The sequence below is a fragment of the Manis pentadactyla genome, chromosome 7 (genome assembly GCF_030020395.1).
Source record: "Manis pentadactyla isolate mManPen7 chromosome 7, mManPen7.hap1, whole genome shotgun sequence".
NCBI classification, from domain to species: Eukaryota; Metazoa; Chordata; class Mammalia; order Pholidota; family Manidae; genus Manis; species Manis pentadactyla.
The window spans coordinates 75,510,611-75,534,640 of NC_080025.1; the positions used below are offsets into that span (position 1 = coordinate 75,510,611).

At 36.5% G+C, this 24,030-nt stretch overlaps 1 protein-coding gene across 18 annotated transcripts in view; it reads left to right on the top strand.

Annotated features, from left to right (window-relative positions):
• The first annotated feature begins 14,644 nt into the window (after positions 1–14,644).
• Positions 14,645–24,030, top strand: part of AKAP9 (A-kinase anchoring protein 9) — a 186,593-nt gene continuing 177,207 nt past the window's right edge. For 12 of the 18 annotated variants that reach the window (XM_057504507.1, XM_057504493.1, XM_057504506.1 and 9 more), the window contains exon 1: positions 14,652–14,902. Coding sequence is in view for 17 of the 18 variants with exons in the window: in XM_057504493.1 (XP_057360476.1) it covers positions 14,855–14,902 (48 nt within the window). In the remaining variant the exon portion in view is untranslated. Of the gene's footprint in view, positions 14,903–24,030 lie in introns of all 18 variants that reach the window. The other 6 variants (XM_057504501.1, XM_057504508.1, XM_057504503.1 and 3 more) reach the window with 2 other exon arrangements.

Consider the following 24,030-nt stretch of genomic DNA (forward strand, 5'->3'; position numbering starts at 1 on the left):
AGGAAGCCAGCATGGCTAAAGCAAAGTGAATGAGGTAAAAGATAGAAAGCAGTGAGCTCAAAGAGGTAATATGGAGCCAGATATTACAAGAACTTGGCCTTTTATTCTGAAAAAGATCAGATGTTATTGGAGATTTGAACAGAAATTGACTGCTCGGACTTTTAGTAGCTGGGCAAAGAATTGCCTGAGGGCAAAGGTAAGGCAAGCACTTAGAATGCTATTGCAATAATCCAGATGAGAAGTAATGGTGGCTTGGACCAGGGTGCTGGTAGTGGAGGTGAGGTCCCATTGGAGGAATGGTCCAATCCTGGGCATATTTTATAGGTAGTGCTAAACCAGATGTGGAGTGTGAGAGGCAGGCAGCAGTCAAGCATGACTCCAAGGTTTTTGACCTGCAAAGAAGGAGGAACAGGTTGGAGGGTATATATCATAGTTTAGTTTTGTTCCTATTAAATTTGATATACCAAGTGCAGGGATAAAATAGAGAGTCAGGGAGAAGCACAAACTGACATAAAAATTTAAGTCTTCAGTACATTGATGGTATTTAAAGTCATGTGCCTGGATAAGATTACCCAGGGAATGCAAGTACATAGACACACAAGTCCAAGGATTGAGCCCTGAGGCACTCACAACAGTAAGAGGCTGAAGAGATGAAAAGGAATCAGTAGAAAAGACAGAGAAGGAGTCAGCCAGAAAGTTAAGAAGAAAACTAGATAAATGTCATGTGTCCCTGTAAGTCAAGTGAAGAAGTGTGTCAAAGAGAAGAGACTGGTCATCAGTGTCAAATCTTGCTGATGGGTGAAGGAAGCTGAGGCCTGAGAAATGACCGCAGGTTTGGTATCATGGACTTACCAGAGATTTTAGGTAGAGCGATTTCGAAGGCATGATGGAGGCTGTGAGAAACATGCTCGCTGGTCCAAACTCAGTAAGTGGACACAGACACAAAGAGAACAGTGGAGCGAGGCTTTAACGGTGGTCTGGCAAGATCGGGTGTCTGGTGAGCAGGCACACTCAAGGCCGTTAAAACAAGCAATTTATTACTTAGCCCGTGAGTCCCTCCCCTGGTTCCTCATTGGCTGAGTTCTACAGGGTTTACGTTCTTTCCTACACGTCGCATAATCAAGTTATATCTATATTAGGCTTTCTTTACATTTGTCATAAATTTATTGGCTGGTCCAAAACTTTTTCCCTGAATAAGCACAGCCTGTTCCTTCCCCTCCCAGCCTGAGCAACTTCCTGGCATGTACTTCGCCACGTGGGCTTTTTGTAAATATGTTAATTCTGCTGGGAATAAATTACATTTAGTTTTATGCCGTTTCTAACAGAGACGAAAAAATTATTAGAGTGAGTTTAAAAGAGAATGGACAGACAGAAATTGGATATAGCTGGAGTGTTGCTGAAAAGGGAAAAAGAAAAACAGCAATAGGTGCGGGGTAAGGTAAAGAGGGTTGATTTTATACACAGAGAGGGAACATATTTGTATTTTAATGAAAAATGATCTTGTAGAGAGAAATTTTGATGATTCAAGAGAGAAAGGGGAGAATCACTGCAGCAACCTCCTTGAGTAGGCAAAAGCGGGTGACATTTAAGGCACAAGCGAAAAAATTTGCCTTTGCTAGGACAGTTCATTGAAGGGAAAGGGAAGGGCAGGACATGGGCCCCATGATGCAGATAGGAGGGTACTGTGAGGATAGGAGTTTGTTCTCTTTTAATTGATTCTAAACTTTCCTCCACAAAAGAAAGCAAAATTGTTAGTTGAGAGTGAGTATGGCTGGCAGAGGGTTGGAGTTTAATGAGTATGGAGTAGTCAGTAGGAGAAAGAATGAGTCATGGAACTTTGGCATGGTAATACAGGATTAAGAACCCAATTATGGTTAGTGCTGAAACCAGTCAGCATGGTTTTTCTGCAGTCTTACTGGTAGGGGCTGGCCACAAAGAGTGAGCTTAGAGCTGGGTTTAAACAGAGTGAAGTTTTCCAAGTAAGGGCAAAGAAAGAAGTGCGCGGGAGATAGGATACCAAATCTCTTTATCCTCGAAGTTCTGAAATTTCTCAATGATTGCCTTAGTGGAGTCATTTCATTCATTATGCTAGGCATTCTGTGGGTTCTTTCGAAGTGGAATGCCATCATCTTTAATTCTGGGAAATTCTCCTGTATTATTTCTTTCATATTTATCCCCTCTACTTTCTCCGTTACCACTTTCTGAAACTCCTAGTAGTTGGATGTTAGACCTCTAATTTCTTACCTTTTCTCATCCTTCTCTGCCTTATTTTGTTCAACTTTCTGGGAAAGTTCCTAAAGGTTAGCTTCCAACTCTTCTATTGATTTTTTTCATTTTTGCTATTCTTTTTTCTTTCCAAGAGCTTATTCTTGGTCACTGAATATTACTTTTTTATAAATTCCAATTTTTGGCTAGTTCACAGTCAATACTCTTTCTCTGGGAATATACATAACATGTGCTTTAAATTTTTCATTTTCCTTCACTCTTTACAATATCTCTGCTTTCTCTAAGTTCCTTGTTTATTTTGGCTTCCATTTTAAATGTTAGAAGTTTCCTTCAAGTGTCTAGTAATTCTTGATTGTATGTTTGTATGTATATGTGTATTGGCAGAGCTTGTTGATGAGTGGGCTCCTCTAAGGGTTATTTGATTGAGTGAGAAAACCTCCAGTTAAAGACTTTCTCATCTTCTTTTGGACTGATCCATTTCCTCAGAGAGAATTCTTGCAATATGCCATCTGGGAATAAATGTCTAGCCTCCAAATCTCTAGAAGCCAAGAAGGTAAATGGAGGCAGAAAGGTTTACTAACTCCTCCTTTATCAGTTTGGCACCTTTCAAAGTGGAATGCCATTCTCTTTAGTTCTGATATCTGCAATTCCAGTTGTTCCTGGTACCTACAATTTCAGAACCTCTCTAATTTAAAATTTCTAGATAAGACTCCTCTTTTCTAGTGTTGCATGTAAGGAGCTTGAAAGTCTGTCCTAACTAAAAAAGCTGAACAGGCTAAAAAATCGACTCTTCTTGGCTCGGTAAGAAAGAGAAGGACACGGGGCAAATGGCTGCCCCCAAAATAGGAGAGCTAGGTTAAACAGGAAGTCATGGCTTGCCAGAACAGAGACTCATTAGTGCAAACGGTTGTGAGAATCAGTGCTGAGGTAGGAAAACCTGAATTGTAATTGATGAATTGTTGGAGATTCAGTGTAAACAAAACTGAGTTAAAAACTAGGATGTTTATATGAGCTAAATAATTGAGGCTTGACCACTAAATATACATCTATATAAGACGTATATAAGAAATTTAAAGTACTTCAGTACAGCAACATTTATTTATTTCTGTCTCTTCTCATTCCCCCATCCTATAGAAAATGGATAGCACATTGTGAGTGCTGTTTCTATTTTTCAAGAATGGAGTAGCTCAGCATAGTAGCAAAGCTTCATGATTTGACCAAGAACTATATTCAGTTAAAATATTTCTATGGGAATTTTCCAGATCCTTTAGGCAACTGGGCAGGGGAGGGGGAGATGCTAGTCTCTGTTTCTATGATTTTACTATACATGTTCTCAAAAAGCCTCTGATTTTTCCTTATTTGAAAGAAACGTTACTTAAACTTTTGAACCCATTTTATCACTGAGTAGTTTTAATTAATATTTTTGCAATTGTGCTACCACTGTCTTTTAAAGATTACAGAGATAAAATTGCAAAACTGGAATATTCTAGTTACCTTTAGGAAGTTTCACTGTAGATTTTATATATATATCATTATCTTTTGAGTTCTGAGAGATTCTATGTTCTTAACATTATAACTGATGATTATTCTATTCTCTTATGCAAAGTTCTACTATTATTTTGATGTTAAAATGAGGCGAGGTTATGGAATGTATCTCAAGCTACACAATTGTAATGTGCTCTACAAAAACTATGATTAATATCCACAATATTTGTCTTTAGTTCAAAATAAGATTGTCTTTTAATTTTTGTAAGAAAATGCAGTCTTTAAATTTACAGCTATAAGTACACCCTTATAGGTACAACCTTACAAGAGTCAGAAATTATCAAGGTCCTTTTCATATATTTGTTAGGCAAAAAATAAAAATAAAAGTCTGCTTTCAACCTGATAAAATTGATGCATTGTCCAGTGGTGGCAGGGAAAAGTAAATATAACCATGGTTAAGGGCACTAAACTTTACCATCTGAAAGACCCAAGATCAAGGCTGCATCTGCCTTTTATCAGCCCCATAACCTTGGGAAAGTTGCTTGACCTCTGCAGCTCAATTTCCTCATACCAAAATGGAGATAATACATTATTCATAGAGTTTTTGAGATAAAGTGCATAAAGCATTTAGTACATGACTAATAGGTACTTGGGAGACACTCAACAAATATTAGCTATCACATTTATTCTTATGGTAGGCAATTTGAACTTTTTCAGCCTGCACAATTTCTTCCCGTTTTAACAATTGTAATTTTGTTCCCTTTTAGGGACTAAAATTCTAAAACAAAATGTTGTGCAACATCTTGTTCTTTTTCTTATTTGTTCCCTTGTTTATTTTAAAATCCAATATTTAAGTTTTATAAGTGTACATTCTAGTTTATCATTACTAATATTTAATCAACCATGAAGTAAATTTCCTTGATATGACCATTTTCTCATGTCAATGTTTTTATGGTGATAAACCATTTGGAGTCATTTAGAATCCCTGATGAGATAAGGAATGTAAACAAACCACATAATATGAAATCATTACCTTACTAGGCTCATTCAAAAGGCTGATTAAAATGGGTTTTTTGTTTCCTTGATTAACACAACTATGGTAGCTGAAACAAATAGAAATTTATGATTCTGATATAATATGTCTTCAGGTAAGCAACTGTAGTGGTTCAGTGACTTAGCAATGTGAGGGCAAGTACCTCTGCAATTCTCTTGGTCTTTCTGCATAGACAAAATGACAATGGCAGCTCCATGATCATGTCCAAGAGTAAACAGAGATGGCTGAAGGGCACATGAGCCACCTCTGGTGCTTTCTTTTTGTTTTTTTATTGTCTAATTTACATGTAGGAAAATGAACACCTCTTAAACATCAATGAGTGTTGACAAATGTATATGCTAATGTGATCATCACATAAATTAAAACAGAGAATATTTCCATCACCCCTGAAAGTTCCTTTGTGTTCCTTTTTAACTAGTCATCTCATCCACACTGGGAGCAACTGTAGTTCTGATTTCTATCAATAAAGCTTAGTTTTGCCCTCTTGAATTTCATGAAAATGAAACCACATAATATGTACACTTGTCAGGATTTTTTCATTCAATATAATACTTTTGAGATTCTCCTATATTATATATATAAATAGACTGGACTTTTTTATTGCTGAGTAGTATTTCATTGTTTTTGTTGTTGTTTTTGCCAGGACACCAAAAGCTTTCCGACAAACTTTCCTGGTAAATGTCTGTTTGTATCTGGGGTCATGTTTGGCCACATGGCCACCCCATGCTGCAAAGGAGGTTAGGAAAATACTTGTCTTTCCCATGGGAGGTTATAAAGGGAATAAGGTTTAAAATAGCTTTTGAGCAGCCAAGCAACAACATCCACTCAAATGAATTTCAATTTTAAATTTATGATGAAACTTAGGTTTCATTCATTTTACGTAAAAGTGCTGGTTATCTTATTTACATATTATTTGAAATGTACCCATACATGTTTCAAAGTAAATATTAGTTTAAATTGGAAAGAAAATGGCAATTGTGCAGCTATTTGTTACTTGCTTCACATTTAAGAAGATAATATTAAATTACAATAAAGAATACTTTTAAAAGAAAAATAGATATGTAAAATTGTGAAATGTGTAATTAGAATACTGAAAAAACTATAATGCCCAAAACTTTGCTGTCTGATATAAGCACCACAAGCTATATGGCTATTTAAATTAAAATTAAATTGAATAAAAAATTCAGACCTTCAGTTGCACTAGCCACTTTTGAAGTGTGGAACAGCTACATGTGACTAGTGGCTATCATATTAGTACAGATGTGAAATATTTCTTCAGTCACTATGGAGAGTTTCACAGGACAGCAACTGCTTGAGAAAGAGGGACAAAAGAACAAATAAAAGATCATTTTTCATCATTAGAATAGAATCTTAATTGATTTGGGAAACTATCAAAGAGTGGTGAGTAGCTTTACTACAGAAAGAGTTAGTTAATATTTAAGTGAATATTAAAGCAAGAGCTGTAGAGAGAGAGAAGGAGGGAAGATGTTAGGGAAAAACAGGGAGGGAGAAAGAGAGAGAGAGGTAAAATATTCATTTATTCTTTCAACAAATACTTATTGAGCATGTACCATGTGTCAGACATTTAGGGTATAGCAATGAACAAAATAAAGTCACCATCTGGGAGGCACTTCTGGCATGAGATGAGGGAGAGACATAAAGTAAACAAGTGATGTTAGGTAATGACAAGCTCTGTAAAAAGCATAAAGCCAAGCAAGGAACAGAGGAGGAATTTTTATAGGGTGTTTGGGAAAGGCTTTCTCTGATTAGATGATAATTTTGCAGAGACCTAAAGGGGATTAGAAAGTAAACTGTCTGGCTTTCTGGAGAAAGAACATTCCAGGCACTAGAAATATCAAATAGAATGACCCTGAGTCTTGTATATGCTTGGCTTTTGAGAAAGACCAAGGAGGCTGGTGTAGCTGGATCAGAGTAAATAAGGCAGAGAGTGTAGATAAGATCAGAGACTGGATCTGTTAGGCCTTATGAGGATTTGGTGTTTTAGTCTGAATGATTAAACAGTTTGGAGTACAGGAATGACATGATGTGACATTTTATAAGGATTAGTCTGGCTACTGAGTAGAGAATATACTATGAGAAGGTAAGGGTGGGAGTAGAGACACCAGTTATGACATTAGCAAAAATCAAGATGAGACCAGTTATGACCTTAGCAAAAATCAATGATGATGGCTTGGACCAGGGTGGTACTTGTGGAAGTGGGAACATGTGGCAGGATGATGGATGCACTTGAACCCAATTTATTCTTAGACTGAATATGAGTCGTGAAAGAAACAGAAGAGACAAGGGTCATTCCAAGATTATTGACCTGAGGAGCTTACTGAGATATGGAAAACTATTGGAAGAGCAGGTTTTTGGATGAATTTTTAAAGTCTGATTTTGGACATATTTAAATATGCATTATGCATTCAAGTAGAGTTGTTAAATAAGTAATTTGATATATGAAGTTGGAGTTGAAGGCAGCATGCAGGTGATATTTTAAGCTATGGCACTAGGTGAGATCACCGAAGTAGTAAGTGGATCTAAGGTCTATGAAAAGATCTAAGGACTGGCCTTGGGCACGGCAACATTAGAGGTCAGAAAAATAAGAAGGAACCAGACCTGAGCACTGGATTTGGCAACATGTTGGCCATAGGTGGCCTTCAGAAGAGCAGTTTGGGCAGAGTTGTGAGGATGAAAGCCTACTCCCCATCTGTAGCCCTAGTAGCACAAAGGGCATTAGGGAGGAACAGCTCCCAATTAAGAGGACTGCAGGGAAAGCAGCGTGTTAGGGGAGAGCAAGTTTTAGCAGATCAAGAACTGAAAGAAAAGATCAAAGAAGTTTCAAATATTTAGGATTTTGCTAACTACACCTGTAAGTTCTAAAAGGCACATTGAAAAGGTTTGATTTGAGAGATGAAAGAGAAGGAGGAAGAGCAAGCAAAAGAAAGATAGGGGTTGTATTACAGAACATGGGAAATGTTCTCTTTTGAGTTTTAGTTAAAAAAAGTGGAGAATTGAAGCCATTAGCTGGATGATTCAGTTGTTCTGCTCAAGTCTTTTAGATTATTGCATTTATTTTTTGGTTTAGGTTGCATTGAGCAGATATAACTTTCATAAATTATCACAGATGAAACATATGAAACTGAAGAGAAGGTATCAAAACTGTATACAGGTTCTGTGGATTTATTGTTTCCACTACTTACTCAGATCTTGTTCCTAGGGACTATTACAATATAGACTCTTCAATAATTTGTGTTAAAATATATAGAACAGAAATTATCACAAGAAATTTATTGAAAACCAATTCATGTTTTCATTAACTGAACAGTTAATTGAAAGAAAAGTAATCATGAAAAGCAATACTGATAATAGAGTGGGAGATCTGCTTCCAATTTTGTGTGCACAGCTAAACCTTTTTTTAAAATGAATCCCTTGATCAAACTACAGAGGACTGAATTTCACTGACGTGCAAATCAACATTCCCTACTGTATAAAAATGCAAAACTAACCAGATGCACATATCAGAAATAAGGACAAATTTTGTGAAGTAATTACTTACATCAATATACAGAGTATTACATGCTTAAAAAATACAATTATGTAAATAGTTGTGTATCTTATATTACTAGTTTTTTAGAGCTATTCAGGTCATGAGTATCCTCATAAGTAAAATGAAAATCAAATACTGATTGACAACGTGATCAACAGAAGACTTTACAACCAATGAATGTCATGCTAAAAAAATACTACTATATATTATAAAGGTTGAGAACTAGCAATATTTGATGATGGTCTACTCTAACAGCTAAAATAAATGCCTTTTGAATTATAAAATGTACTCTAAAACACCACTTTTATTAGATTTTCACTGATAAGGACACTTGTGTTTTGCCAGCTTGGTATGTTTGAAATGTTATCATAGGTGAAAGTTTTCTCAGAATAATTTTGGTTCAGATTACAATAAGATAATAGTTTTATTACCATAGGGTTGTGTATCTGGATCCTCAATGTATTCATTCAGACTTGAAAAAAGTGAAGGAAGCAATCAGTAAAGTCCTTGGTATTTCAGTTTGGCAATACATACTTTTGAAAAATGATAAAGATGGATACCTGTTTTTAAAGAGTCATTGATGAGATATGTGCAGGAATCTGATTCATTTTAAACCTGACTCATTTTTAAATAGTTTATGTAACAAATTACAGAATTCACCAGTGAGTGAGGTACCTTAAAAAACTAGATTAAAGTACAAAAGCCTATATATACATTTTAAAGATTTATGGACAAGGACATGATTGAATTATATATTGATAATTTGCTCAGATAGGAACTCCAAGAAGTCACATGTTAAAGAGAAAACAAAACCAGAATTGTAAGGGGAAAAATGTGTCATTTCATTTAAATGAAAATGAGGTTAATAAATCAGTCATGAAATATTGTCATTAAAATATGTGTGACACACAAATAGGAATTAAGCACATAGGAAAACACAAGAAAATTGTGCAATAGTGAGACACATCATTCATATACTTAATGAAAATCACTTGGTTAACTTAAATGAGTTACTTGGGATTTGGCGAAGATCCAGAAACTAAAGAAAAATAATTTAAGCCACAAGAGAATGGGCTAAAGACAAACTGTAGTATTCCTTCTCCTGAACTTAGGAGGGATATTCTGTTCCAGATAGTATAGGAGAAAAGAACCATGTTTTTTTTAACACGGAATCTAAGGAATCACCTCAACTGCTGCTGCAGCTTTTGTGAGGTCAAGTTCTCATGATATATGTTGGCCACCAAAAGGAAATGACTGGTAGGTTGTATCTGATAATGTGTGAAAGATCAAATAACATGGAAATGGCTATCCAATATACCCAACAGAGGGATGGAGAAAGCTTCTTAAATGAGGATTTAGCTAAAGTTATAGCTCAATCTCATTTGCCATTACAATAATCACTCTTCATGTAGTACTATGCTACCTAGTCAATAAGGAACTAGCACTGCAGACATTTCCTCACTTAAATGGTTCTACTTGGGATTTTTTGACTTTAAAATAGTACAAAACCGATATGCATTTAGTAGAAAATTTGAATTTTGATCTTTTCCCAGACTGTCAATATGCAGTGCAATACTCTCTCTTGATGCTGGCTGCAGCTGGGAGCTAGAGCTCCCAGTCAGCCATGTGATCAAAAGATAAATAACCATTACAATTACAATCATTCTGTACCCACACAGCCATTCCATTTTTCACTTTCAATATAGTATTCAATAAATTCATGAGATATGCAACACTTTATTATAAAATAGGCTTTGTGTTAGATGATTTTGCCCAACTGTAGGTCAAATGTTCTCAGTACATTTAAGGTAGGCTAGGGTAAGGCTATGATATTCATTCAGTAGGTTAGGTGTATTAAATGCATTTTGATTTATAATGTTTTCAATTTATGTGTTTATCAGGACAGAACCCCGTGGTAAGTTGAGGAAGATCTGTATTTAAATGGGAAATATAAAAAGTACCTTTAGAAATTTTTAATTCCCCTGGGGAAATAAGTGTAATGCAGTATTTTCACTATTAAGAAGGCAAGTCAACACTAAAAGAACTGTAGCTTAATTATGAGCTTTATAGATGTTACATATAAAGAATCACTAGAATACAACTCCAATTAGGGATGACAAATAGATGTCATTTCCCTTTTCAATCCTGGTCCATTGGAAGAGACTTTCAGGGGCTCTTTGTGGAGAAGGGTTCTGGGGCAGTGTTTGAGTGTTTGCACTCAGTAGGTAAGAGTTAATGATTGACTTGTAACTTCCATGGAATCTTCCAATGGCTTTCATTTTGTTAAATTCAGCAGTCATTTCTCAGTCCTCAGTTTATTATTAGGGTTAGTTGCCACAGTTCATTACTCCCTCCTCCACTTTCTCACTTGGCTACCAGTTTCTCTTACCTAGCTAGTAACTGTTCTCAGTCTCATTTATTTCCTCTTACTTTCTCTCCCTCTTAAAGTTGGAGTGCTCAAAGACTCATTCATTTATCATTTCTTTATCTAAACTTGCTCCCTAGAGCAGCATGGACCAATAGAAAAATAATGTAAGCCATAAATGCAAACTGCATATGTAATTTGAAAATTTCTAGTAGCTACATTTTATTATTCTTTTATTAAGGTATCATTGAATACAATCTTATAAAGGTTTCACATGAGCAACATTGTAGTTATTACATTCACCCATATTATCAAGACACCCCATTGCAGTCACTGTCCATCAGCATAGTAAGATGCTACAGAGTCACTACTTGTCTTCTCCGTGCTATACTGCCTTCCCTGTGGCCGTCCTATTATGTGTGCTAATCATAATGCCCCATAATTTCCTTCTCCCTCTCTTCCACACCCCTCCCAAGCCCCTTCCTTTTGGTAATGGCTAGTCCCTTCTTGGAGTCTGTGAGTCTGCTATTTTGTTTCTTCAGTTTTGTCTAGGAGCTACATTTTTTTAAAAAGTGAAAAGAAACTGGTGAACTTTATATATATATATATATACATATATATATACACACACACACATATGTACATATATATAAATTTAACTCAATATGTCCAAAATATTAGTTTCAAAATATAACCAATAAAAAATATTGTTTTAAAATTGAGATTAAATTATAATAATTATTATTTTCTGTCAGGAAACATTTCATTGTTGCTCCAAGTTTAAGAATTTTCACTGACAGAAAATCAACACTTTTAGAAAACTTCAAGTCATGGTTTCTGTAGATTTATCAATATATTTCTCTCCAATATGGAAAATCATTCCACCCATGATTGACACATCAGTCTTAATCTCCAATTTCAATATGTGGCCTTGACTTAGGAAGCTCTTCAGGAGAGCTTCAGAAAGAAGCTACCTACCCACATTGTAGATGTCTAAGATGATGCAGTGGTAACTAGGGGAGGTATTGTCCATGGTGGACACTCATCATTAATATTAATGAGATATTTGAAGTTGTTTTGTTTTAATACTAAGTCTTTGAAATCCAATTATTACACACAGAGCGTATCTCAACTCAGACTAGCTTTATTTCACGTGCTCACTAGCCATATGTGGCTAATGGCTGCTGTATTGGACAACATGGCCCTGGTTGATCTCATCCAAGCCTTTAACTTAACATACCATCTCTATGTTGACTAATCTCAAATTTATATTTCTTGCTTGGACCTTTCCCCTGAATTACAGACTCAGATATACAAGGGCCTACTTGACATCATTTCTTAGATACCTAATACATATCTTTAATTTATCATGTCCAAAGCTGAATTCTTGGTCTCTTCTAAATTTTTTCCTTCTCATCTCAGTTATCAGCCACTCCAACTTCAGTTGCTCAGGCCAAAAACACTGGAGTCAACCTCTCCTTTGTCTCAAACTTCACATGCAGTCTACAACTGCTGTGGCACTGTTAGTACCATGTTCAAGATATATCTAGAATCTGATCTACTACCACTAACTACCTGGTCCAAACTCCCATTACCTCTTGTCTGGATTATTGCAATATCATCCAAACTGATCCCCACAGTCCAGCTTCCTCATAGCATCCAGATGTCCTTTATTAACACAAGCCAGATCATGTCATTCATCTATTCAGAATTCTCCAGTGACTTCTCGTCTCAGTAATAACCAAAATCTTTGCAATGAGCTTCAGAACTCTACAGGATGTGGCCTCCTGTTACTTCTCTGCCCTCATCTCCTGTTACTCTCCTCCTTGCTCACTCTATACTAGCCATACTTGCCCCTTGCTTTTCCTTTAACATGACAGTGATGTTCTGTCCTCAGGTCCTTTAGACTTGCTGTACTCCAACTTGTTCCCATGGCTCATTCTCTCATCTCAAGTTTTTGTTCAAATATCATCTTTTCAGGGAATGATTTGAATGAATGAATGAATGACATGAATAGCTAACATGAGGAGGCATCAGAGCACTTGTTCAACATGCTTGCCCTTCTAACAGAAGTCAACACACAATTAATTTTCAAAATCTATTGAGCCATTATATATAAAAGATGTGTACAATTGACTGGTCTTAAAGAAAGGAAACACTGAAATAATCTTGTTGCTTTATAAGGGTCTGGAACATTTTCAACACATATTAGAACAAATGTTTCTTGAACATTTTCAGCACATACTGGAACAAACAGCTGACTTCTTTAGTTACTGAGAAAGCAGTTATCTATTCAAACAGGAATATTTTGTCAGATATCCTATGGCTTCTTCCTCCTAGGCAGTCAGAATCTACAAACATAATCCTTCAATCCAGGCAGTATTTAAATCACAGCACTATTAGAACACTTGGTTCTAGTCTATTAAGTTTTACTCTTAGCTTAGTGGGTGACTGAATAAATCACTTCTCCTTCTATTGTCTCAATTATTTTATTATTATGATGAAATATCTAATCCCCTTCCCAATTCAGGTTAAACAAACAGGACAATATATGTGTGGGTGTTTTAAGATGGCACAATTGTGGATGCATTTTGGAGTCTGAGAACAAAAAAACTCAGAATTTAAATCTCAGGATTTCCAAATCAATGCTATTTAAAACTAGTCTTTAGTTTTTGGTACACTTGTCATCTTTAGTCTTTTCCTTTCTTTTTTAACCCCAAATTCACTTAACACCACTTGCATGATTGAACTCAGTTTAGTTCACACCTGCTAGTTTTTCAGTCCAGCCTAGCTCAAAACAAAGGATAAATATGATCAACCTGAGACATTAAAATGTGTATTTCACCCCAGAAATGGATTTGTGGGTAAGAAGGTGGGGAGAAAAGGTGTTATTGAGACAACAGATGAGAAGAAGGGAAAGAGTAATACTCAATTTATTAAAATGGCTCAATTCAATCCAACAAGTGTGTACTGGGGGCAAAGCACTGTGTTGGTCATTTCAGTAATGTCAAGATGAGCAAGGCAGTCTGCCATCAAGAACTCAGGTCTATGAGGTGAATTAGGAGATGCATAAATTATTAAAATATCATGCAGAGTACATAAAAAATAGAAGAAAGAAAACTGACAATGAGGACATGTTTTAATGTGCCAGGGACAGTCACATATATTAACAGCTCTTCCCAATCTAAGCTCAGTGGGGACAGGTAATTTGTCCAAGGGCATTCAAGCTAGAAATTTAGCATATACCACTGGCTTTGATCCCAAATCTGGTTCCAAAGCCTAGGCTCCTTTCAGGACAACACTCAGGGGAAGCTCCAAGGAGCAGTGCGAGGGGAGTCATGACTGGATACTCCCAATTGCGGTGAAGGGAACAAAGGGATCAGAAAAGCTCTTTGGGGCGGGAGCGAGGTGGGCCTAGAGGCGGGAACCGGAGTTCGGGCGGGCCAGTTTGGGGAGGTGGGAGGGACTTTCAGCTGAAGAAGTAATGACAGCTAGTGGCTGCTCTCCTAGTTCTTCGAGCCGAGGAGTCATTCTAAACTGAAAAACTGACGCCTGCGGGTTCCTCTCCCCGTGCTCCTAGTCTTTTCCTTTGGGGCTTTTCGGTGTTCACCCATTTCACCTTTAGGCATGTTATTTTGTAACTTGAAAAACCTCAATGTTTTAAAAGCTACCGGAGTCCCTTGGGCGATGAGTGGGGGCCCGACCGGCGCCCCGGCACACCCCCTCTCCCCTGTCTCAGTCAGGCCACCACCTGCGGAGCGGCCGTCTCGGGGAAGAGCGCTCTCGCTTGCTGGTTTTTCTTCTACGAGAACTGGGGTCCAGGGCCCGCCGGGGTCACCGCCGCGGAGAGCGGAGCGGGGAGGGGCCGCAGGCGCACCTGCTCGGCACGGAGGGGCTCGCGGCGGCTGCGCGGAGTGACGTACGCCCACGCCGTCCGCCGTGTGTTTACGTGGAGACGAAGATGGCGGCGGCGGTGACGGCGATCCCCGTGCGGCTGAGGACGGCCAGCCAGTGAGCGCGGAGACTGGTTCCGCTCCGGGCGGGGGGAGCGCCTGGCCCGACCCTGCTCCCTGTGCTGCGGAGCTTACGGTCCTGCCCACCCGATTCTGGACCGACCTTCCCCCTCTACCTCCGACCCTCCCCCTGTCTTCCCCCAGCCTTCCCCGGAGAGGCCATGGAGGACGAGGAGAGACTGAAGAAACTGGAGGCCGGCAAAGCGAAGGTAAGAGCTGGAGGCTGCCGGGCCCCCAGTGGGAGGCGGTGGCTGAAGGGTGCGAGGGGGCCTGGGAAGCGGGGATTATTGCAGCCCCGGTGCCTTGCCTGGGAGGGGAGGTGCTGCAGGGTCTGCATTTTCTCCTCCTTTTTCCTTTTACCAATTGAAAAAGCCTGGCGTTACTACCTATCAGATAACTTCCGTGGTGATTGGGTGCTGTGACTCCTTTCTCTTGAGCTCAAACAAAACCCCCTTTTTACTGTATTCCTGTAAACTGGTATTTATTGCTTCTAAATCTCCATCCTTTTGCTATTTTAGGGAGTCCGGGTAGTGAAGGCATTGTGCTTTTCAGGGTGGGGATTTGGGGCTTTTGTTTGATCGGTGGGGATTTGTACACTGATCATCAGCTTAGTTTTCTTAGGTGGCACGCTGACACTCCTGGGTGTGTGATTGGTCTGTGACAGCTGCCTAAGCAGTGGCTCGAGTGTGTCACAAGTGCCAGCTGTGAACTTCGCTTTAAGGGCGTTTTTTAGAAACGTGGCTTTGTATGCGTTTGCAGGTCTTTGTCATGGCATGCGCTTTTGTATTGTGTGGGACGTTGATGCAGTCATTGAATGGAACTTCTGGGGACAAAGTCCAGTGAACTCAGATACTTGGTTCTCTAAATGTCTTGTCTGTTCACTGGACTTACATTTTTCTAAGCAACACCTATAGAATTTCTGCTGTAAATAATTGAATTGTTACATACGCCTCAGTAAATCCCTATTTTATGTGTATGTATGAAAAAAACTGTAAAGCAGACAGTACAAAATTAAACACAGGTATTATTCACAGGGCTTAATTAAAAATTTAACATAAACGAAATAAAAATTAAACTGCATATTTTTTAAAAATCACATATTTAAAGGTATCTTTTGTTTGTCCTTAAAGGCACCCTTCCTCCTTATAATGAAATTACCTTTTATAGATTATATTCTATGTTATTAGAGGTGATTGTTAGCAATCATACTTGACCACAGTTAAATTATAATCAAGTTTACTTTTTTTCCTCTCCTTTTCTCCTTTCCCTCCCTCCAAATAAACAAAGGAGACTGGTTTGGCTGTATGATTTCAGTAATCACTGAAGGGCCATATTGCAGAGATACAGTGAGAGATGCTCAACACAGGTTTCTTGTATATGTATATAAACTAGCTTCATATTTCTAAAATATAGTTGACTTTACCATAAGATTCTACCATTTAAGGTCAAAGCTTAAGTGCTTATATGTTACCAGGTAGATTATTATTTAAAATGTGTAAATGGAGGGAAAGAAGAATCAAGGCATCCTCAGAAGCCCGAAGTTGCTTACATTCTACAATCTGAAGGTTTGAGCAAGCTCCATGACTCCAAGAAGGTGGAGGCAAAGTATGCGCCTCCTGACAAAATTATTGAAGTTCTAATTAGACATTGTTTCTTACCTCAGAATTTTTATTGCCTGTCCTCAGAAGTATCTTTGCTAAGTATATGTGAGGCAGTCCTACAAAATATAGTTTATTTTGGCCAACACATTTCATAGTAGGTAGAGAATTTATTTAAATTGCTTTGATTTGCCAAAGAAGAATTCTGGTTTCTTTGTGTGTATGTGTGTTTTTCGTCTTTCAAAATTCTGCCTGTGGGGTTAAAAAATCTTTTTCTTTTTAACATTCACTTCTGTAGAAAAGTATCTTCCTCTAGAATTGAGCCAAATTTTTCCAGTCAGCAGTCAATCTGTAAGACTCCTAATGTTTGTGGGAGCATTAAATATACAACATAGAAACACTGGGCCTTCAAAGACAATAGGAGAATTGTTTTCTAAACAGTTTAAGAATGGTGGAATATTATGCAGCCATTAAGATTATGGAGACTAACAGGGACATGGAAAATAGAGTGAAAACAGCTTCATCAAAAATAGTGTATACATTGCACTAGTGTGGGGTGAGGATTTAATAATATGGGTAACTGTTGAACCACTGTGTTGTACACTTGAAACCAATGTAAGATTGTATATCAAGTGATACTTCAATTAAAACAAAATTTTTTTAAGTAGCGTATACATTATTTCATTTGTTTAAGTGTGCTTTTAGATTAGTGCTTAAAAACTTGGGATTGTAAATGTAAAGTAAACGTATATTGAACTCTTACAACAAGAGCTGGAAATATAAAGATGGTGATAGTCTCTGTTCTCAAGTTGCCTGTAGTTTACTGGGAGAGACAGACGGTGGTTAATAAGTACAGTGAGAGAGGAGGTACAGTAGGATTTGGGGTAAATTTTTAAATTTGTTAAAGTATGTTAAATGCTACTTCCTCATTCCTAAGATTGTTTTATGAAGAAGCCTCTTGAAATTAGTGCAGCGTAGCAAAATGCCTATGAAATAGTAGATAGTCAGTAGATATTTGTTTAATGAGTGAATGAACAGAATAGAATGATTATGAGTTGTTAATGGGTGCCGCTTTTCCAGCATGTTGTAATTTAGTAGCAGTAACCCAGAATTATCTTAATTGGAAGTCTCTTATTGCACCAGAAATCACTTAAAATGATCATTTCCAAAAGTTACTCAGATACTTCGTTCTCTGTCTGGTTTGGTCATTGTACTTAAATATTGCATTTGATAATCTAATTTTACAAACCACAGCTTCTAAATTTTTTCCTTGGTATTTGGTAAGCTGTTCACTAAAAATTTCCTTTCTGTATCCAGATCTTATAAATAATCATTTTTTAGTGCATTCTCATGTACACAGTATAGTATACTTTATAAAATGTTTCATGCCAACCAAAATCTTCAATGATAGCAGAATAAATTTTGGTGTATTTAGTCATTAAAATAGTTCTGCAAAGACACTTTGAGTTGGAAAGTGCCCATAAATAATGCCAGATTAATAAAAATGTTTATATGTACATACTCATATCTGAGGACACCTGAAAATAATGCATCAAGTTGTAAAGGATGATAATCTTCGGGTTGTGGATTATAAGCAATTTAAATTTTTTGTACTTTTAGTATTTTCCCAGTTCTTTACTGTGTATTTTTTATAATCAGTAAAAAGTATGTTTAAATGCCATTTTTAAGAATAATGAAACTTACTGAATACAGTATGACAAAGAACATGTTATCATTAGACATGTTTCAAGAAGCCTCTTGAAATTAGTGCAGCCTAGATCATTAGACAGAACAAAAAAATGAGGCACAGAATAACTTGGTTTGCTGAGGGCCCTCACTTTAGTGTGGTCCTGGAAATGTAATTCTTATTCCAGTGCTGTTTGTATTATATAGTTGGGATTCTGTATTATTAGATATTTGTACGTCTCCTTTCTGTTTTTGTAGTTCTTAATCTTTTTTCCTTGCTGTCAGTTCTCATTGCCTTGGACATGCTCCTCTTGAGTTGTGCCTTCCCATCTGCCTCTTCCTGTAACTTGCTATTTTAGATGTGGCATGATTAGAGAACTGGTAACTGAATTTGATTGAATAGTTTGTAAAAAATTAAGGGTCATTAGAGCCTGGCAAGTGGGCTTTATGATAGCTTGTTGCTACTTTTTGGGCTTCTTGGTTTGCTGTTGAGTCCTGAACTACTTCCTCAGTGTTGGTGTAGCAAGAATTTTGACCCATGGAGATGTGAGACATAGTTGCATTGTTAAGTAAATATTTTCAGGACTGGGCTAACCTCACTTACAAGGTGCTCACAGGGGTAGTTCTGCATAGGCTGTCCTTGTGTTGACCCAAACTATTCCAACTCCACTTTAAATTACTTCATTTTTTTCCAAGTAAAATTATTTACAATATTATATAAAAGATTGTAATAATAGGGAACACAATTAGAGGGAGTTGTATTGTTACTAAATTATTATTGCAGTTATTATATATAATGTAATTATCACAATTATGTAAGTTAGCATTATTAAATTCTTTAATTATGTGTACTAATTGTTACTAAAATTATTACTCCTGTAAATTCACATTAGATACACTTTTTAACATTCTACTAATGTAGCAGAATTCAGTATACCCAGTTTTTCAGCAACTATTAAGCATTTTATAAAATTGACATTATTTATTGAATAATTATTAAAAGTTTTGCTTATTTCACTACTTAAGTAATAACTATATGACCTTTTTTTGTTTAATGAGCATTTTCAGTTTGAAAAACGGTGCCAATTGTATGCAAAAAAGGACAGTGCTCTGGGCAAGCTCTCTATTAGGTTATTGATCCTGGGACTTCTCAATTACTGTTTAAACTCTGATAGAATCCAAGTTAGTTATAGTGTAAAATTGTTCTTTGCATATTTCAGATACAGTGCTCTACCACTAAGAAAGTTGCTCTCCATCCCTGTCTCTTTTAAATGTTCTAGTTTTTTATTCTTACATGTGACATAGCTAATTTAGCTTTCAAAGTGGATACATGCAGTTTGAGACCTTCACCAATATTTATTGCAGCAGACGTACGTTGTCTGTGACTTAAAAACTAATTCATGACTTTCAGGGTTTGTTGAAAAAAACGAAACATAATTTTTAGATTATGAACCTTAAGAGATGACGTGAAGGAAAGAATGGACAGACCAGGTTTCTTCAAATATATGTTGAAGAAAGGTTTTTAAGGTGACTCCAAGAAAATGGCAGGAACAGGGACAGAGAAGTGATTGGGGAAAAGTCACAAGATCCAGGGAAGAGAGACTTGGTAAAGGTCTGTGGTGCCCTGTCAGTGAAACTGAAAGTCAAATGAGGACATGGAAAAGAGGAAGTGAAAAGGAAAGGATATATCCAAGTGACTGGAATGCAGCAAGACTGGGGCAAAAATTATTTTTAAACAGAAATACCTCACTTCTTATTTTGACCTATAAAAAAGTTTGTATTAAGAACTAAACTGACTGCAAAAGTTTATTATAAGCTACTTATTATTGAAATGTGAGTGAATTTCTTCTACTATGGAAACTAGAAAAGTTGTCATGGTAAATTGTTAAACAGTAAATGATAAGGAAAGCTCTGTTTATTTCTCAATAAGATTCCACTAAAATTGAAATGAGTCATCTTATTTCATTGGTTAGCATCTCTTTAAAAACTTGTATTTGGAAAAGTTTCAGAATTTTAAAACATTTATTTATAAATGTTTTGCATCTGGGGCGTGTGTGTGAATTTATAGTACTGCTCTTTGGCTCACTAGAAAAGGCACTAGAACTTTGGAGACATTTATTTGCTTATTCAACTGGCATTTTTGAACGCCTCCAACTTCAGCAGTGGACTTTTACATAGCAAGCATTTATTTAAATTATCACAAATTCTCTGCCTTATTGTCTGTGGGAATCCTTTTACAGTACATGAATCTCAACAGGTGTTTTGAAGAATAAATGAGATAATTCATGAGAGCTTTTTGTGTTTTTCTGATGCTATATATAAAGAAGGTATATATTTTCTTTAATTGAAGTGAAATTCGCATAACAAAAATTAACCATCTTAAACAATTAAGTGGCATTTAGTACATGTGTAGCATTGTGCATTCTTTCTAGTTCCAAAACATTTTTATCATCCGAGAATAAAACCCTGTACCCATAAAGCAGATACTCTACATTCTCTCCTCTCCCCAGCCTCTAATAACCACCAACCTGCCTTCTGTTTCTATAGGTTTACCTATTCTAGATATTCCCTCTAATGGAATTATTTTTGACCCTTATTGTCTGTCTTATCTCACTTAGTATAATGTTTTCAGGGTTCATCCATGTTGTAGTATTTATCAGTACTTCATTCCCTTCGATGGCTGAATAATACTCCATTGTATGTATATACCACATTTTGTTTCTTTTCCATTAGTGGTCATTTGAGGTGTTTCCAACTTTTTGGCTATTGTGAATAGTGCTGCTGTGAACATTTGTATATAAATATTTGAGTGCCTGTTTTCGTTTCTCTTGGGTATGTTCCTAGGAGTGGAACTGCTGGATCATATCTTTATTCTGTTTTTTGAGGAACTGCTAATCTGTTTTTCCATTATGGAAATACCCACCAGCAGTATATGAGGATTCCAGTTTCTCCATATCCTCATCAACACTTGCTGTTTTCCGTTTTGTTTTTTTTTATTACAGCCATACTAGTGGGTAGGAAGTGACATTTCATGGCAGTTTTGATTTGTAATTTCCTAATGACTAAGGGTGTTGAGCATATTTTCATGTGTTGATTGGCCATTTGTGTTCTCTGGAGAAAGGTCTATTCAATTCCTGCCCATTTTTAAAAAATTGGGTTGTTACCAACTTTTCTATGATATGAATTGTTTTTTATTATGTTTATGTTATATATATATATTTATTTATATACAGAAAGAACACATGTGCGCAGGCAGGAGTGAGAGGGGCATACAAAAAGAGACATTATCTCTAGCGGGATTATCTTCCATTTTGCTTTTCTTAGGCCATCTGGGTTCTGCCAAAATTGAAACTGCTTCCTTGAATAATAGGTTCTTAGTGAGCTGGATTAGAGCATGATACTAAAGTTTGATTTCTGTATGGGCCAGTGAGTCATTCCATTCCATGGCCAGCTGTTTTACAAGTGGCTGCAGTTCGTCCAAGGGGCACCTGTTAGGTTTTTGGCTTGGTCATTACCAATCCATTTTCATTGTGGGGGGAAAAAATAACCTAGTTTTCTTTTGTAACAAAAAGGCCTGTCAATTTCTTATGTGAACACAACAGATCTGTACAGGTATTTAACTAGTGTAAGATATTTTTGGTGTCATCACCAAGATATAATTTAGGATACTAAATGCTCATCCAGGTACAAGACATAAAGCTTTGGTTGATTTGCATGAGGATTTAATGCTATTCAAAAACTTAGTATTGTTCCAGAAGTAGTTTTGCCTAGGTTATTTATTTAAATATACAGATCCTTTGTACCATGAAAAATTATTTTACCCTATCTCTTCATGAACAGTGTAGTATTTGTTTTCATTTGCCATCTGGTTTAAGATTCTTATTGTGGTTTGCTATTCACTGAGATTTTTATGTGGTCTAACAATTTCCCTGTAAGTCTAAGAATTCTTTTTTCCTTTTAAGAGATAATTTCTTAAAGCCCCATATGTTATTGACTAGTAAGAACTACACTTTACTGTCCAAAATCCTGATCTATAAAGATTTGTATTTATATCATTTGTATCTATTGAAGAGGTTCTCTGGTTTACATATCTCTGAAAAACTGACAGGGTATAAAATTTAGAATCTCTTTCCTTCTGTTTCTTGATACTGAACACACTACAAAATTCCTTGTTTACTAAGGATCATTCATTGTGGGCTCTGTGATTAGGCTGTACTTATTCCTCAAGGGTCTTACTTTATTTAACTCAAGTTGGTATTGCCTTATTGTTTCTCCAGGGGAGATTGAGACAGGGACTGATGATAACTAAAAATGTTTGTTATCCATATGTATCAATAATCAAGTTTAATGTATGGAAGTGTGTGAGGAAGGTACAGGGGTTTGGGGTGGGCATGGGGCAGTGATCCTATTTACCATACCATTTACAGTCTGTTGACTGTGTGTGTATAGTTCATTTCTTAAGTCAAATTAATAAATAGATGCTGTAAAGGGCATGGTATTAGAAAATGTAAAAACTGCATAGTGAATACCTGCTGGGAGTTTATATATGAAATAATGGATTTTGGCTGAAAGTTAAAGAAACTCTTTTCTATTCATAGATGACTTAACATATAAGAAATTTTTTTGTGGAGAATTTTTATATTTGTCAAATTAATATTTATTTGCATATATTCCTTCTGTAATGAAAATACATGTCTGAGTATTTCTGCCAGTGACTTGCCTTTTAACAAGAGAACTCTCAACTTTTCCACTTCAGCGAACAGCTCCTTTATAGTAGATTTTGCGAAAGACAAGATAATTTGGGAATTTTTTTAGAAGGATATATATATATATATATCTTAAATTCAAAGGAGTGAATATAAGTAATTTTAATAGGTCTCAGGGTTTTAATCGTTTAACAGAAGAGTCTATATATAGTCTTTTTTCCCCCCTAGGATTTGGATTTACAATTTTTTAATGTTACAGTTTTTTCTTTTCTATCTCATGTGCCATTATATTTTTAAGGCTTGATAATTTAACCTATTCAATAAGCATCTCAGTTGAAAACTAAAATGCTTGGAATTATTCTGTGATTATTTTCCCATGTCCTGCTTACTCATAACCCAATCTCAATTGTTTTTATTCAAAATTTTTCTCATACTTGGCCTTTTTCATCTCATTCTAACACCACTACCCAATAAAATCAAGCCTACATTACCTCACCTCTATTTGGTTGCCCTGACTCGCTCTCCTTTACCTTTCAGATCCAACCAGTCACCATGTTCTGCTGGTATTACCTTAGAAATATTTCTTGATTTATCCTCACTTCTGTTCCTACCTCATTGTCTCTCACTTGGACAGTGGGAAGGTCAAGAGTATGAATTGGAATAGTAGCCACCAGTTCTTGAGCACTTTCTAATGCTAGACATTATGCTGAGGATTTTACATTCATTACCTCTTTTAATCCTTATAAGTATTCTGAGAGCTGTGGATACTGTTGCTATTCCTATTTTATAGGTGGGAAAACCAGAGCAGTTAAGTAATTTGCACAAAGTTGTAGTAACAAGCAAGGATTCAAACCCAGTCTGTCTGACCCAGGAGATTGTAGTCTTAATTTTAACCCTATACTGGCCCTTATATCCTTGATTGGTGTTTAGATGGTAGGATGTTTTTTTTAGTTGAAATATGGTTGATATGTAATATTAGAAGGTAGGATGGAGAGGCCTTGGTAATTGGTTGTAAAAGGTGAGAGAGATGTTATGGTCTGAATATTTGTGTCCTTCCAAAGTTCCTATTTTGAATTCCTCACCCCCAAGGTGATGGTATTAGGTTGTGGAGTCTGTGGTAATTGTTTAGGTCATGAGGGCAGAACCCTTATGAAAGAGAGATCCATTGCCCCTCCTACCATGTGAGGCTATAGTGAAACAATGGCCATTTATTTTCATATATATATATATATATATATATATATATATATATATGAGCTAGAAAGTGGGCTTTCACCAGACACCAAATCTGCTTGCACCCTCATCTTGGACTTCTAACTCCAAAACTGTGAGAAATAAATTTCTGTT